General features: G+C 37.5%; 1 protein-coding gene across 1 annotated transcript in view; it reads left to right on the forward strand.

Moving 5' to 3' along the window:
- The window catches only part of SLC43A1 (solute carrier family 43 member 1), a 100,680-nt gene that overhangs the window by 20,683 nt on the left and 61,259 nt on the right, over nt 1–18,738 (forward strand). The window contains exons 2-3 of the mRNA XM_063434827.1: nt 9,188–9,442; nt 18,243–18,450. Coding sequence (XP_063290897.1) covers nt 9,289–9,442; nt 18,243–18,450 — 362 coding nt within the window. The 5' untranslated portion in view covers nt 9,188–9,288. The remainder of the gene's footprint in view (nt 1–9,187; nt 9,443–18,242; nt 18,451–18,738) is intronic.

The following is an 18,738-nucleotide window of genomic DNA, read 5'->3' on the forward strand; positions in this document are numbered from 1 at the left end:
GGTTCAAAGCACGGGCTCTATCCTCTAATGCTTTAATGGCTGCTTGATTTATTCTTGTCCTTTCCTCATTGTTAAATAAAGTCATTAGTAACTGCTGGCAATCAGCCCATGTCGGATTATGCGTCTGTACTATTGAGGTGAACAGATCAGTCATAGCTTGTGGTTTCTCAGTATACGAGGAATTATGGGTCTTCCAGTTTAAAAGATCGGTTGTGGTAAATGGGACATATACGAAGACTGGGTCAGCGTGTGCCATTTGACCTGCGGCATCGATATAAGCTGACCCGGGATTCAGACGAAGAGGCATCTGATAGTGCTTTAATTGTTGGGCACCAGTCAACTGTCGGGTTTGGATGGGGCTACGTAGAGAGGCGTCAGTCATGGGTTCCGGTCGGGGAGAGATAGGGTATGGGGATGTGGGAGGTCGGTTTTGGGAAAAGGTCGTAAATAAAACACTTCGAGCCGAGCTAGATGAAGCTTGACCGGAAGTCTGAAGTGGCGCCAAATCAGGATATTCGTTTCTAATGGGGGTGGATTCTGGTTCCGGAAGGGGAGATTTAGTACGAGGGGGGGTGGATCCTGTACTGGAGGAGGAAGCGGAAGTGGATGAGGGTAATGAGGGGAGGGGTGCAGGACTTCCTGCGTTTGCGTCACTTCTTCTTAACGGAAAGTAAGGGGGCGGCAAAGGGATCTCGGACTCAGGGGGCGTGTCCAAAATGGGCCTAACACCAGTCCTAGTGGACGAGCAAGTCCTAGCTACCATGAGGCGACACTGCTCCTCGTGGCATGTCTGGAGCCATTTTGGCGAGTCATTTACGGCCTGTCTCCAACAGTCAATATAAGGAAACTGGCCGTAAAGTTCAGGCCTACCCGATACAGCCACGTGTAAGCGCTGTACCAGAGTTGGATCCAAACTGCCACGTGGCGGCCATGCCGCAACCAAAGTAGGCCACTCCCTAGTACACAAAGTGACCAAACGTACAGGAGACATCTTTACCCCAAAATCACAAACTTTGAATCCCTTTTTAAAATTCTTAACCATACATCCTAAGGGATCCGGAATCGTTGACTGCGACGCACCCATACTTAACAATGGAACGTCGTCGACAACGAATACTATACACGCGTACTATTCAACAGTCACACCCGTTTCCTCTGGCAACAGCACCACGTGGTACGGTTACCAAGTGAAACGTACACAATAACAATAAACACTCAGGGAATTCCCGTACACACACAGCTGTTACACCAGTCACTATATAATCAATATTATGCCCTTTGGCGTAACTATACAGTCACCCACGCTATAATTCTCTATATACGAATTACCCGTCTATAACACACCCCAGTAACATCGTCTTTTACAAATAGCGGTTACAGTACGGTTAGCATAGGTCAAAGCACAAGTTAAGGTCACAATACAATTATTAGTGGTTATGGTGTTAAACATGCAATGGACGACAATGATTAGTACTTATTATATAATGTCAGTAAATATACAGGGTTATGGTACCGTGCACTATAATACAGCAACACACTATTAACACTCTCGCTAGACGGCTGAGCTCGCGCTATCTAACAAGATATACACTTTACTAAAACAATCGTTAACACATTTACAATTCCCAACTAAACTATTGGCCAGTACCTTGAATGGACTACCTAAAACTATATACACCCGTTTTGGTTAGCCACACTGCCCAATCACCACATATATAGCGAGCTAGAGAACCGAATTTACACAGGCGCCTCTTAGTCGCACTATCAAAAGTCTAGTGGGTTCCAAATTTACACGCCTTCCCACTTAGCCCAGATAGGATGAGAACTAGCGAACCGAATTTACACAGGCGCCGCTTAGTCTCCCGGTCCCTCCGACCTAGCGAACGTAATATACACCCTAGAACGCTAGTCTAGACAAGACACCGGTGTCCGGCTAGGGCTATTTACACCAGGACCCCGCCTGACTAACCAAATCAAACGGTCTGACTAAAGAGCGTTCGATCGAGCGGTGCGCCTTCGCTCCTTCCCTCCGACAGAGGGGGCAGATACACAGATTCAAAACCCCTTTGGGCCTACCGCACAATCGGTATACCCCTAGTGGGTCCTGCCGTCTAAAACAGCAGTTGTCTTACCTCCTCGTTCCTGAACCTGAGTTCACACTCATCGACGGGGACACCCCAGCACTTCTCACGTAGAGGCCGATGATCTCCTGGACAACAGACCAGTGGCGCCGAGACGAAGGGAGGTCCACGCAGAAGTTCAGGGGTGCAGCCGTAGAGAACGTGGGCAAAGATAGACCGTCTCACGCCTCTGCCTCTCAGCTACCGTTGAACGATGAGCTTCCCGGCCAATGCACCAAATGATACCGGAGAAACTGACGGAAGCCAAGCACAGAGAGATGGACACAGGTTTCTTCAGGAAGGAAGAGATTCTTTATTGGATCACCGATCGGGACTCAGAGGGACTAGCGTCACCAAAATACAGCAAAGTCTGAGTACTGAATACATAGAGTACATTCCTTATATAGCACTGTAGCTCCTCCCACAATTAACTACACCCACACATACCCTTAACCTATTTAATAAATAGAGTCTAAACTCATCCATCCGGTCTAACCACGTGGCTCATCTGATACAAAGGAGAGGGACGCGTAATTCCAGTTCTTACATTCCTGCACCTGGTCAGTACAGTGATAACAGTATCTTAGCTACGTGTAATTAACTAACTGATACTACAAACACATATACATACATATGCCTTGTGGCAATCTTAGCCTGCTAAACTTGTATTTTACTGGAATTACATCACAATACCATGTGGTTCAGTACATGGACAATGCAGCAACTCACTGGTACCACATGCTTTAGTATGTATGCGATGTGCTCAAGCAAAGCCTTTGAAAGAGACAGTTTTCTCAAAAAGATGCATGATCTTTAAACCCCCCCACCTCCAAACTAATAATAAAAAAAACCTTACCGTTTAAATATGATAAAAAATGCCTGTATAAACACAATATAGAATGTTTGTGTGTGTGTGTGTGTAAATGTCAAAGTGCATGTTACCATGGAGTGCCAAGTTTAACCCCTTAAGGACCAAACTTCTGGATTAAAAGGGAATTATGACATGTCATTCATGTCATGTGTCCTTATGGGATTAAAGGGAGAGTACTTGCAAAGGCTGAAGGCAAGAGATCTGCAGCTTCTACAAGTAATTTTTAGATATACCTCCAATGAAAAATGTATGAAAAACCAAGAAAAATGCATGCATGCTTTTCAGTGGGAGTATATCTACTAAATAGTGATTTAAAAACATATATCTTTTTTGGGGGCAGTGAAGTGTTCCTTTCATTGCTGCAACATTCTCTTCCCTAACAAACAACTGACTGAGCTTCAGTCTATACAAAATGCTGCATTCCAACTCATGTTTCTCAGCCGTGGTTCCTCTTCTGCTTCTGAACACTACAACCCCTTTCACTGACTCACAATCTAATTGTGGATACATTTTAATTACTGTCTGACTTACAAAGTTATCCACAATGTAAATCCATTTTATGTTTTATGCTTTTCTGCGCTTTTGACCTCAAACTCTCCTCCACAATAACAAGTCACAAATACTCCTCCTCTTCCTGAGCTATGCCGTATCTCTGGAATTTACTCGTATATGAAATTTGACTCTTTCCCTTACATATCAAACACTCTTTCGAAACAAAAGATTTAAAAAAAAAAAAAAAAGCATTATCCTATTCCCACATTCCTTTTTTTTTCCTCTCAATTTTTATTTTCTTCCTTTCTCTTTTCTCCTATTACCCTTTCCTTTCTTTAAATCCCTTCCTTACACCGATTTAAAAAATAAAAACGTGTTTGGAGATTTGACACGTTTTTTCTCCTCAAATGTTCTCAATTTTGATATACCAATGGGTTTACATTCTTATTTATATGGGACTTCATACTCCATGTCATTAGTGTTTCTCGTATGCCATCTCCTCAATAAAATGACAAATGCAAAAAAAAAAACATGCTTTAAAAATTTAAATTAAATACAAACAATAAAAACGTCACCTCCAAAGTGTCTTTTGATGCACTCCCCCTGGTTAGAAAGAAACTCTTATGATATTAGCACATCAAAAGTTCATGAGGTAAGTGGTCTTTCCCAATAGGAGTTCCACGTGTGTCTTAATTTGTAAGCTGATGGCTGCCACACTGCAGCTGTTGTCAGTTTACATATAAATAACAATTGAACAAAAACGGTTCAGGCCCTCCAATGCTCTATAGGCACATTTATTGGAACAAGGTATACCACAGCGTTTTGACCCACAACTGCTTCTTTCTCAAGCTAATTTACACCACAGTTTGCAAACAATTTATAGGCAGCAAGATAAAAGTGTACAATAAAACAATAACACAATCAGTGAAGAAATCCATTGAACAATTCATTAAACAGTATAGTACTTAATGTGTGTTAATTTGTTCCATGTGTGCTAGTTCAAAAAAGCAGTATGGTCATTGACTGGGGCAAAATAAAAATAATAATGCACAAAAATGAAAAAGAATCCCCATATTTCGTGTTCTGTTGCTATCCCCAAAGAGGGAAGACATCCAGGGCACGTCCTCGATGTGTCCAGCATCTTACGTTAATGTGCAAATGACATCATTGCGCAAATATGCAATGCGTGTGACATCATAGTGTAAACAGGAGGGGGAGCAACAGAGGCAGAGAGGCAAATACGCCTTCAGATCCAGACAGGCACTAACAAAGAAAATGCCTACAAGGGGTGGAATAAAAGGCAAATGTTGATTTACATATTGCCAACCAATTCCATTAACCAAGTAATTGAAAATGATTTTGCCAACCACTTACCAAAGGAAAAAAAGAGGTAAAAAATATAACCATCAAATAGGCAGATGGTAACAGATTTGTATAAGCAACACACTTTTTTGTTTCCAAGTGTATACAAAATTATTTTATGGATGTTATAAAGCAAATATAAAATACATACTTGCTGAAAATAGAGAAAATTCATATTAAAAATATGTCAAAAGATCACCATATTCATATTTAATAATAAAATATGTTTTATGTAAAAAGTCTTATAATAAAGTGAAAGCACTTCACAAAAGTGCTAAACATAATATAGAAAGTGCAATTGAGTCCTAAGATAATGGATGTAATATAAGCTAAAGTGCTGTATGTAAGCAAATGTTAAACATATTACGATTTTAGTGCAATAAAGATAATTCAATTGGCATGATTAATAAAATTGACAGTGCAACCGAAAACAATGATAAAAATTATTGTGACTATATGTGCAAAAAAACAACAACAGGGATACGAGATGCCAAACATTCAAAAAAGAATAGATTACTTAAGTGTTACTTGATATTAAAGGATCACTAGAGTGTCAGGAAAACAAACTCGTTTTCCTGACACTATATAACCCTGAGGTCCCCCCTTCCCGCTGGGTTGAAGGGGTTAAAACACCTTCAGCTACTTACTTTAATCCAGTGCCGGGTTTCCTCGGCGCTGGTGACCTCTCCTCCCCCTCCAACATCAGCTCCCAAGTGGAGCGAAGTGCGCATTAAAAACGCCCATAGGAAAGCATTTCTCAATGCTTTCCTATGGACGCTCTGCACACTGGATGCGAATTTCGCATCCAGCGTCGCAGAAGCGCCTCTAGCAGCTGTCAGGAAGACAGCCACTAGAGGCTGGATTAACCCTGCAATGTAAACATAGCAGTTTCTCTGCACAGCATATTCAATATGTGGTCTTACCAGTGATTTATAAAGAGGCAAAATGATATTCTCATCCCGAGAATGAATACCCCTTTTGATGCATGACAATACCTTACTGGCCTTAGCCACTTGCTGATTGACATTGCACATTGTTGCATAGTTTGTTGTCTATAACAATTCAATTCCCAAGTCCTTCTTGTGTGTTGTTATCCCTAATTCGCTTCCAGTATTAGAGTAAAATCAAATACCCAGAATAACGAAATTAAGTCAGATTTGTGATTAAGACCCTTAAGATATAAAGTATCAAATTCGCGTATCCAAAATCCCTCATGTAAAAGCAACGTCTTGATCCTGTCTCCTCTCCTAATGCTCTTGGTCACATGTTCTATCATTTGAAATTTTAATTGAGGCACACTGTGACGAGCTTCTGCAAAGTGAGCTATTAAGGGTAACTTCACCAATCCAGTTCTAATTGTTGAAAATCTGTCCTTCATTTTTTGGCTTGATTGACTCACATACAACAAGCCACAGGGACATTTAAGATGACATGAGTTGTGTTAACCGACTGTCTGCTAAAATATTTTTTACCACTATGTAGGTGATAAAAAACAGGTCCCTTAACTTATCGTTTGCATGATGATGTCATGCGCATTGCATATATGTACACTGGCGTTAATTGTGTATCGATGTCAGGTGTGAATGCACCGAGGACGTGCCCAGGACATCGTGCCTCTTTGAGGATAGCAAAAGAACATGAAATATGGGCGTTTTTTTAATTTTTTCATTATTGTGCATTATTATATTTATTTTGTCCTAGCCAACGACCATACTGCTCTTTGAACTAGCACACGTGGAACAAATTAACACACAGCACTAACAAACAATCCTAAAGTACTAAACTGTTTAATTCATTGTCCAATCAATTTCTTCCCTGATTGCTTTATTGTACACTTTTATCTCGCTGCCTATAAATTATTTGCAAACAGTGGTTGTGAATTAGCTTGACAAAGAAATGTTGCGGTGTTCACCTTGTTCCAATAAATGTGCCTTAGAGCATTTGGAGTGCCTGGATTTTTTTTCTTGGGACTTGGGTTGCTTAACTGACCTTTCTGGGGGGCAGGCTTAGACCTGCATTGCTATTCTGCAAATTGCTATAGTTCTAAGCCACTGTCACGGCTGAAAGGTAGTGCAGAGTGCTCTTCTTGATATCAATATTCTTGTTGCAAATTTAGAAATTGCTTCTCTTTTTTTATCGACAGCAGAAACAGATTTATAGGAAGTGGAACTTGATGGCCTTGTGTCTTTTTCTCAACCTATCACTGCTAAATACCTGTGCTAATATTACAGTTATGCAGACTTGTTTTAACTATATCAAAATATTGGTTAAGTCAGAATATACATAGAATTGTATTCACTGAGTTGTAAATTGTGGCCATTGTACCCACTTCCTTGGAGTTTCACGTTTCAGAAGAGATTATCCAGATTAACATTACTGTCAACAGCTAAAACTTGAGTGAGTACTTACAATGTGCGAAACTTCAGGGTTATTTATGAGAGTTTTCAAAGTACACTAATATGGCTTTGTGAATGAGAGATTTTGTGTGAGTGAAGGATTGGAGACAAGGAAACGTATAGGTTTCCAATGTTTTTATTATTATTCTTTTTTAATTAAACATCTGTTAAGTTTTTTCATTTTGGTTTTTATTTTCGTTGTAGACTTCAGAAGTCATACAACAATAATGCGATGGCGATTGATTGTCAGTATGCTAAAGGTTGCTTTGTTGGATTCAAATTAATGAGATGTCCCTTTTTAGGGTAGAGGTGGCTATGATAAATACTACGGTGTTTTGATAATGTCACTGCTTACTAATTGTTTTTTGTTTGTTTTTTTAAATGCCCAGCTTAAAGGTGTTTGGTCTGGTCCTACTACTACAAAGAGCAATAGTGTATTGTGTCCAAGTCCCATCAATATAGCATGTTATTGGAGAACATGACTAGAGCATCTGCATCTTAGCCCGTTAAGGTCCAATGACTATCTGTTCTTTAAAGCTCTTATTCTAAAATAAAATGTCCCACTCACTTAAAAGAAGGCTAAATGGAGCTGCGAACACTAAACAAGCAGAACATTCCATGCTGACATGCTGACAATATGAATGACAGCAAAATGTAACATGATCCTTAACGGGTTAATTTTGGTAGGCTATTTTGAATTTGTGTTTTCGGTAGAGAGTTTAGCAGTGTTTGAATTTACAAGGAGAAAGGCAAGGCACTCAGACACAGTAACATAGAACTAACGCAGTACCTAGGATAACACATTTTTAGCATTGGTAAGCAAAATTCTATTCCATTAGAAAAGCCACTTTTTTTTTTTTAAACTAAAACAATGGCTAAACGAGACATTTTCATTTTTTTCAAGTCACTTTTCAAAATGGCGGTAAAGACTGATAATTCATAGTCCTCTCTTGATGCTAAACGAATGCAACACTGGCAATTTGACATATATTGTTCCCTAGTAGACTGGTGAAGTTTACCATCAGATACTTGCACATATTGTTTTTCCTCATACATGCTGGCTAGTATATTATGGTAACAAATCCACAGCATTTTTTTGTTTTGACGGTATGTTTTGGCAAGGTCTTTGTAAACTGGGGTGTTTTCTTTTACTTTTCTCTTGTTGCCTTCCAACTGGATGGAATGTTTTCTTTACTGACATTAATACGGCATCATGCTAAAGGTACAATAACAGCCAGGAAAAACAGTTTGTGAAGTAATAAAAATCCTGGACCCTGACATTTTGAGGACATCCTGTCCTAAGGTTGAAAGGTCTACAAAAACTCAACCTGTGTCAAATGATGACTACTAGACATGATTTTTCGAATCAAACATACATAAAAGAAAGTGGACAGTGCTCTTATGTCAAAATAAACAGTGAAATAAATGTATTAACACTGTATCAGTGAGTGATAAATGGTGACCACTATACAGTGTTAATATTTATGCCACTGTTTATTTCCACATAAGTGCCCCGCCCACCTTCTTTTATGTATAAATGATCTTTTGTTGGTGACATTTTGTGATTGATTTCATGGTGGGACTTAGCAGCGCTTCATTTTGTGTGTTTATAGCGCCTAAATATATTGCAAATGTTTGGTTACATTTCTATACTATTATTAGAATGCAACTATTAAAATAATTTTGGGTTATTTTTACATTTAGCTCAATACTGAGCAATAAAATAACACATATTAATATGGTATTCTCATCTGCTGCATGCTAGATCTGTATTGAATAACTTAGATTGTTTTATAGGAAGAAAAAGAGAATTAACCAACGTTCCAGGGCAGAAAGATTACAACCTTTTATCAAATTATTGCTTGGTTTATCCACAATTATTTTATCTGTGTTGCAACTTTTCACGTATGTTCCTACAAACTAAATTTCATTTCTCATTCTTTTAGGTCAAAAAAAATCTCTGCATGTTTTCCCTCTGACCTATTTTCAATTACTTGTTTGGTAACGTGGTCTTGATCCAGCTTCAGTCCCTGCATCTTGTGCAGTTATGGCTCCTTCACTACAGACTGCATTTCGGCGCCGATGGTGGATTGCATGCACCGCGGTGTTAGAAAATCTTTTCTTTTCTGCGGTCCTATTTGGATGGGGCTCTCTGCTCATCATGTTACAGCGAGAAGGATTCTATTCACACCTGTGTACAGGTATGCCACAATTTCAAATTTTTCAGCTGTTCTTTTTTTAGCTGTTCATTCTGATGCTCATTTCCAACATGCACTCCTGGAGTCATTATTGAAAGCAATTACGACTTAGGCAGCGGCACATTTTCATAATCTTTGCTCTGTATGCCACCACATATGTTTACACCTATAATTCTTGTACATTCTCACTGCATTGCAATAAATATCCTGCTATTCTAGCCGACTTGCAGCATATTTACATAATAACATTGTAGTTTAGATTTAAAAAAACCCCAGCAAGTTCAACCTTGAAACCCATTTTTATGTAGTTCATTTTAAAGAAGGCAAAAAACTTAATTGTAGCCATTTCCAATTATGCCACAAAAAAATGCTGTAGATCTCATTATGTGATGAGAGCCAATGTTTGCAACAACATTTTTATTTAGTAAAGAACTGAGGCATATTTGTCCAAGGGCTGATCTGGAACTCAATCTCATGAGGTGCGCAGCCAGATTATATTATGGCGGACATTATAGTGGAGCTCCGTAATAATCAAACACACTACATATTACTATGTAGCTCTGTGCTACACTTATATGCACTGCATATTGCTGCAGAGTTCTCAAAAACAGTCGTAGGCCTGGCGTACTACTGCACAGCTCTGTAATACCCTCAGATGCACTAAATATTACTTGGAATTAGAGTGTTGTATGTTCTATAGTATGTAACTCTTTTTAAGCTGTTAAATGCCTTTAATGAAATTGCCCTTCACATAGCAAGGTGACTTGTGGTCTTGTTAATTGCCTTATACATGGATATTCAAATTCCTGAGTGCATTAAATGATGAAAGAGTTTACCTAACGGAGGCTTATCCAAAGTCTCATATTTATGTAATTATTACAACCAAACAGATCCTTGCTATGAATATCTTTGTGCTGCAAAGTCACTGTAATTAAAATTAACCTTTGAAGTCCTGAAATTTTTAATTGAAATGTGCTTGATTTATGTTATAGTTAATCATCTAACAAAATTAAAACAGACTGCTGTGTTGAAAGTGAAAACCTGTCAAAATGTGACTAGTTAATAAAACGTTCTGCATTAAAATTATAGATTTCTTTTAATTTCTGAACATTTTTATTTTAAACTTTATTTTAAGCTGTTTCTTCCAACAGCCTTGGGAACAACCCCTCTAGTACAGGTGGGGTTGAGAGGGTAAGGAGGTCTAGACAGGTTGTGGTGGTAGGGGACTCTATTATTAAGAGAGTAGATAGGGTAATCTGCCACTCTGATCGACTCAACCGAACAGTTTGCTGTCTCCCCGGTGCTCGGGTCCGGCATGTTGCCGACAGAGTGGAGGGATTATTGGGAGGGGCTGGGGATGACCCAGCTGTCATGGTCCATATTGGTACCAATGACAAAGTCAGAGGAAAATGGAAGGTCCTAAAGAATGAGTTCAGGGAACTAGGAATTAAGCTAAAGAAAATGACCTCCAAGGTAATATTTTAAGAAATATTACCTGTGCCGCGCGCTACGGCAGAAAGGCAGCGGGAGATTAGAGAGGTCAATGCGTGGCTTAAGTCTTGGTGCAGGAAAGAGGGTTTTGGGTTTTTAGAGCACTGGGCCGATTTTGTGCTTGGGTACAACCTGTATAGTCGTGATGGATTGCACCTAAACGGAAGAGGGTCTGCTGTGCTGGGGGATAGGATGGCTAGAAGGTTGGAGGATATTTTAAACTAGTAGTAGGGGGGGAGGGTCAAAGCAATCTAGAAAATGGAGATAGGATAGAAAGGAGATGGGCTTTAGCTCAGAACAAAGGGGGTGGAGATGGGGGAGGGGAAAGCTCAGAACAGAGGAGGTATGTAATATTGATAATTCACAAAAAGTACAAATGACTCATGGTAATATTAAATGTATGCTTACTAATGCAAGGAGCCTATATAACAAAATGGGGGAACTAGAGGAAATAGCATACACTAAACAATATGATATAATAGGCATAACAGAAACATGGTTGGATGAGACACATGACTGGGCAGTTAACATAAATGGGTACACGTTATTTAGGAAGGATAGGAAAAACAAGAAGGGTGGTGGGGTATCTTTGTATGTCAACCAAGAGTTAAAGTCAAATCTTAGACATGTGGAGTGTGACGAGGAAAATGTGGAAGCTTTATGGGTAGATATCTGCTTGGGGCAAACAAAGGGAAATCGATTATTGGTTGGGATATGTTACAAACCACCTAATGTAAATATAAATGAGGAAGAACAGCTGTTAGAGCAAATTGGGAAAGCTGCAAATCGGGGTAACACGTTAATTACTGGAGATTTTAATTACCTAGATATTATTAGTATTGTTATTATTATGATATTTATAGAGCGCCGTCAAATTCCACAGCACTTTACAGACATAAATTGAGATAGAGGGACTAGTACTTCAGCAAGAGGAATCAGGTTTTTAAATGTGTTAAATGACACCTTTATGTCACAACTGGTACAAGCACCAACTAGAAAGGATGCTTGTCTGGATCCCGTTATAACAAACAATGTTGATCTTTTAACCGACATTCAAGTAGGGGAGCATTTGGGAAATAGTGATCACAATATGGTAATTTTTTAAATAAACTCAAAAAAGCAAAAGCACGTGGGATATACTAAAACGTATAATTTTAAAAAAGCCAATTTTAATAAGATAAGGGCAGCTCTACAACATATCGACTGGCATAAACTCCTTAGTGATAAAACACTGAGGATAAATGGAACTATTCAAACAAATATTAGAAAGGTACATTTCTCAGTATGTACCATTGGGTAATAAATATAAAAGAAACACATTGAAACCAATGTGGCTTAGTAGAGAAGTAAAACAAGAGATTAAAAATAAGAAAAGGGCATTTAAAGCATTTAAATCGGAAAAATCTGAGGCATCCTATATAAGATATGAGGAAGCCAATAATGCTTGCACAAAGGCAATTAAAGTGGCTTTACTAGAAAATTAGAAATTGATTGCCAAAGAATGCAAAACCAACCCCAAAAAGTTTTTCAAGTACATCAATTTAAAAACAAAACAAAAAATGAAAGTGTAGGTACACTGGAAACAGAGATGGGTTTGTTAGCTAATGAAGACCAGGAAAAAGCAGACATTTTAAATAACTATTTTTCTTCAGTATATATTAATGAGGATTCTATGGCAAGAGATATGCAAATGACTGCTGCAAAAAACTTGCAGATAACTTGTGATTGGATAACTCAAGACAAGGTGCTACAGCTATTAAAGAAAATTAATGTAAATAAAGCTCCGGGGCCTGATGGTATTCACCCACGAGTACTTAAGGAGCTAAGTGGAGAAATAAGTGAACCTCTGTATTTAATTTTTCAAGATTCTTTTGTTTCAGGTATTGTACCGGAGGATTGGAGGAAGGCAGATGTTGTTCCTATATTTAAAAAGGGTTCAAAATCCTTGCCTGGAAATTATAGACCTGTGAGCTTAACTTCTGTGACTGGGAAAATATTTGAAGGGCTATTAAGGGATAATATTCAGGAATTCATTGGGAAGAACTTTGTTATTAGCAATAATCAGCATGGTTTTATGAAACATAGGTCATGTCAAACTAACCTAATTGCATTCTACGAAGAAGTAAGTAGAAGTATAGATTAGGGTGTTGCAGTGGATGTGATCTACTTGGATTTTGCCAAGGCATTTGACACGGTTCCTCGGCATTTGATACAGTTCCTCACAATAGGTTAGTCTTCAAACTAAAAGAAATTGGTCTAGATGAATATTCTTGTTGTTGGGAAGAACATTGACTTAAGGATAGAGTACAACGAGCTGTCATTAATGGTAAATTTTCAGGCTGGACAAAAGTGGTAAGTGGTGTCCCTCAGGGTTCTGTTTTGGGACCGCTTCTATTTAACATATTTATAAATGATCTTGAAATAGGCATTGAAAGCCATGTATCAGTGTTTGCAGATGACACAAAACTTTGTAAAGTAATAAAATGTGAGCAGGATATTGCTTTGCTTCAGAGGGATTTGGATAGATTGGGGGACTGGACACTAAAATGGCAGATGAAATTTAACGTAGAGAAATGCAAAGTTATGCACTTCGGGATTAAGAATGCACAAGCAATTTACACCCTAAATGGCAGTGAATTAGGGATAACCACACACGAGAAGGATTTGGGAATTGTTATAGACAACAAATTAGGCAGCAATATGCAATGTCAATCTGCAGTTGCTAAGTCCAGTAAGGTTTTGTGATGTATAAATAGGGGCATAAATTCTGGGGTGAAAAATAATTTTGCCTCTTTATAAATCGCTGGTAAGACCACACCTTGAATATGCTGTGCAATTTTGGGCACCTGTTCTAAAGAATGATATCATGGCACTAGAAAAAGTGCAGAGACGAGTTACAAAATTGATAAAAGGAATGGAGCATTTTAGTTACAAAGAAAGGTTAAAAAATTGAAATCTGTTTAGTTTGGAAAAACGGCGCCTGAGAGGGGATATGATAACATTTTACAAATATATTCGGGGCCAGTACAAACCTTTATCTGGAAATCTATTCATAAACAGGGCTATACATAGGACATGAGGTCACACATTTAGTCTGGAAGAAAGGAGATTTCATCTAAGGCAAAGAAAAGGTTTTTTTTACAGTAAGAGCAATAAGGATATGGCATTCTCTGCCTGAAGAGGTGGTTTTGTCAGAGTCTATACAGATGTTTAAACTGCAATTGGATAAATACTTGCAAAAACACAACATACAGTGATATAATTTCTAATTAGTGGGGTAATAGCTGCTTTATCCAAGGAGACATCTGAATGCTATTTTGGGGTCAGAAGGAATTTTTTCCTAGTTTGTTGCAAAATTGGAGCACTTCACACTAGGTGTTTTGCCTTCTTTTGGATCAACAGCAAAAACATATGTGAGGAAGGCTGAACTTGATGGACGCAAGTCTCTTTTCAGCTATGTAACTATGTAACTATGTAACTTCATAATGCATGCCTTGAATCAGCCAACGCATATCATGCAAATTTATTTAAACTCACCCCCTAGAGATACATGCTCATTTACACATAGGGCACTAGGAATACAATGCCCAAACACATACTCTTAGGTGACATTTTTCTTTAGATGCCTAGAGTTTGATGGGGCAATTAAATAACCATGGACATGGAAGTGCTGCAAAGTTAACCGAGTTACATAGTTATCTTTGCAGGACTACTCACTCACCCTAAATGTTTAATTAAGGTGTAAAAACATTGTGCTCTTTATTTTAACCCTTTAAGACTGGAGGGCGTACAATTACGTCCTTTTTTAAGCGTCTCTAAACGACGCCGGGCGTAATTGTACGCCCTCCGGGTTTTTTTTACTTACCCAGTCACCGGCGATCCCACGCCGGCGATCGCGGTTGGGGGGACTCCCAAGGAGCCCCCCGCAGCACGTCCGCCCTCCAGCAGTCCCCCCGGCCATGTGAGAGTGAGGTCCTTGCGAGGACCTCACAATCACATGGCCGGGATAGCTGGCTCAGGCAATGCCAGCAGGGGGACTGACTGTAATGACAGTTAGTCCCCCTGCTGGCTGAAATCAAATTTAAAAAAAGTTAAATCAGTGTAAAAAAAAATAATTATATACTTAGATCATATATATATATATATACATATATATATATATATATACACATATTCATACACACACATACACTGTCTAGGTGTATTTTACTATTAATATATATATATATAATTATATATATATATATTAATATCAAATTACACGTAGACTGATACTGATTAAATATATATATATAATTATTGTTATATATATATTTATATATAATATAAAAAAAATGTAAATACGTAAAGAAATAAAATTAAAAAAATAATTAAAAATAAATAATTAGAAAATATATAGATGTGTGTTATTTCGTTCTAACTGTATTGTGATATTAATATATATATATTTATATCAAAATACATGTAGAACGAAATAATATATATATCTAGATACATAAATATATACGTATATATCACTATATATATACCTATATATAAATAAAAAATATAAAAAAATTATATATATATACATATATATATATACACATATTTATATATATATATACATATATTAATTCTACACATATATTTATGTAATATTTTTACATAATTAGGTATCCTGATTAATTACAATTAGCGGGACCTGCCTGACAACCCATGCCGAAAGTAGGGAATTTAATTTGCTAGCACTATATTTAACCCTATAACTTTCCAAGACACCATAAAACCTGTACCTGTAAAACCTTGGAGGTACTGTTTTACTCAGGAGACTTCGCTGAACACAAATATTATTGTTTCAAAACAGTAAAATGTATTACAACGATGATATCGCCAGTAAAAGTGACGGTTTTTGCATTTTTCACGCACAAACAGCACTTACATGGACGATATTATTGCTGCAATACTTTTTACTGTTTTGAAACACAAATATTTGTGTTCAGCGAAGTCCCCCGAGTACAACAGTACCCCTCATGTACAGGTTTTATGGTGTTTTCAAAAGTTACAGCGTCAAATATAAGGCTTGTGTTTCATTTTTTTCACATTAAAATTCGCCAGATTGCTTACGTTGCCTTTGTGACCCTATGGTAGCCCAAGAATGAAAATTACCCCTATGATGGCATACCATTTGCAATAGTAGACAACCCAAGGTATTACAAATGGGGTATGTCCAGTCTTTTTTAGTAGCCACTTAGTCACAAACATTGGCCAAAATTGGCGTTTTTTGCATTTTTTTTACACACAAACAAATACTAACGCTAATTTGGCCAGTGTTTGTTACCAAATGGCTACTAAAAAAGACTGGACATACCCCATTTGCAATACCTTGGGTTGTCCACTATTGCAAATGGTATGCCATTATGGGTGTAAATTTAATTCCTGGTCTACTATATAGTCTCAAAGGCAACGTAACCAATCGGGCGAATTTCAATTTCAAATGTAACATGCTATATTTGACCCTGTATCTTCCCAAAACACCATAAAACCTCTACATAGGGGGTACTGTTTTACACGTGAGACTTTGCTGAATACAAATATGTGTATTTTATTGCAGTAAAAGCAAACAGTATTATGACATTGACAGTTAAAATGTCATGTAGAACTAAAAAAAATAACAAAATTTCTTATTTTCTCCCATTTTTTTCATATTAAATTATGTTTCATAGCTAAATATTTGATATTAAATGGAAGCCCTATTTCCCCTGAATAAAATGATATATAACAAGGGGGGGAGGGGTGCATTTAATATGAAAGAGGTGAATTACGGTTGGACAGACATATAACGCAAATGCCAGGTTTTGTTTACGTTTTGTTTTGTTCACATCGTGTACATTTGTCTCAGTCCTACTCCCAAACAACATTATTGACACCATAATAAAAAAGTAATAAACAAAGTCACTCGATATCCAGTGTTTTCCTTCCATAGCTTCTGTTAGTGCTCTGACTGAGAGCATCAGCTAATTTCTCTCAGCTAATGGGCTAAGTCTTGCACCACTGGGAATGTCACGGGCACTATCTCTTCCAGGTTGGCATGTTAATTGCTTCAGTGGGTTAAAAAAAGAAAAAAATTCACGATTTGTCTGCATTGACCCAAATCATGGTAACAAATTCCTCTTAACACCACTCACACCTATTCTACAATAAAAGCTGTCACCACCAAGACCAATTATAAATGAGGATATTTAGTCACCGCAACCAAAATAGATTAAAAATCTATTCTAAACACAGTTTAGCAAAAAATATCTCTGAAACCACAGTACTATTTTATGTCTCTTCTATGAGATGATTCTTATAACAGATAAGGATAAATGACTATTTATTATGAATAAAATAAAACTTATAGTGCGTACAAATACAAAATATATTACATATTCACAATTCACACTAACAAATAGTTAAAAATGAAAAAGTGAAAATTAACAGAAAACACTAATAATTATGGTACCAGCAAAATACCAGTAATTATTTCACAAGAGAGAGCTTTTATTAAGAAAAATGGAAGCCACTGCAAATTTCAGTTGACTCTCAAAATGGATAACCTCATGAGCTTATCTAGTAAAGACAAAAAGGAAATTGAGGGCAGACCCAGAGCATGCAATTCTTAGCAACGGTGCTGCCGTAGAGACCAAAATCTATGCAAAATGCAGAGTAAGGAAGAACACACATAAAAATACAGGTTTAAATACAGGTTTAAGGCTATGTAAAATCACCTATCTCAGTAAATAAATATTTAGTTCCACCATATGGCCGTATTGTGATAATCCCACAGTACCGCAATATTGATGGGTCTTACACTAATTCCAATGTGGGAGTCAAATTAAATAGTGCAGGAACTAAATAAACTAAATCAGTCTGTTGTAAGAGCGCTGTTCCTTAATATGTCTCATGAAATTATCCATCCATCATACAGCCATGTATCCACATATTGATTATCACTATTTTCACAAAGAACAATGAATTATGCATACTGTGCATGAAAGGATTTAACTCAAACAGAGTTCGGACCCCAAGTAAGAAGCTAATCCATAGAAAATGGTTTCACTACTTACAAAGAGGGGGTGCCGGGACATTATTGACACCATAACTAGAACAGTGTATTTTCAATTTCTATTTTTTGTTTAATTACTGATTGGTTATGATAGTGATAGCTTTTTCTTTACAATCTAACATTTTAGTTAGTTTCATTGATACAGAAAAGTTTGCAGACCATAAATCCTCCCCCTCCTACCTGGTTTAGTAGAGTTGTAACATCATCTCTCTCTCTCGTTTTTAGAAACAAACTCATCAAGTGATGAACCATTATCTAACAGCACAGAGGCTGCGAACTCCTCCTCACCGCAACCTTGGTTAACATGTACTGCCCAAGAAGAGATGCTGAATTTAGGTTTCACAATTGGCTCATTTTTGTTGAGTGCAACAACCCTTCCTTTGGGAATACTCATGGATCGGTATGGACCTCGTCCGCTGAGATTAGTTGGAAGGTGAAGTATGACCATGAATCTGCTTAGAAAGTTCTGCCATTTGAATTTAGTGATCTATAACATAATTCCAAACAATTTAAATTGCCAAAGTGGGTGAATTGTTTTTTAAGAGGTTTTACTGGAGGTATGCCTGAGAAAGGGAAACTAGTGAGCATTTTTTTTTTTTTTTTTACTTTTGACTTCATAAAGGTCATTTATGCCAACTTTGAAAGGGTGTGTTCCCTGTAAAGATGGCATAGCATGACTAGAAGACATTTCCTATGTGTATAACACAAACATTTGATCTAG

Source organism: Pelobates fuscus, chromosome 10 (assembly GCF_036172605.1).
Source record: "Pelobates fuscus isolate aPelFus1 chromosome 10, aPelFus1.pri, whole genome shotgun sequence".
In the NCBI taxonomy this organism is placed as follows: Eukaryota; Metazoa; Chordata; class Amphibia; order Anura; family Pelobatidae; genus Pelobates; species Pelobates fuscus.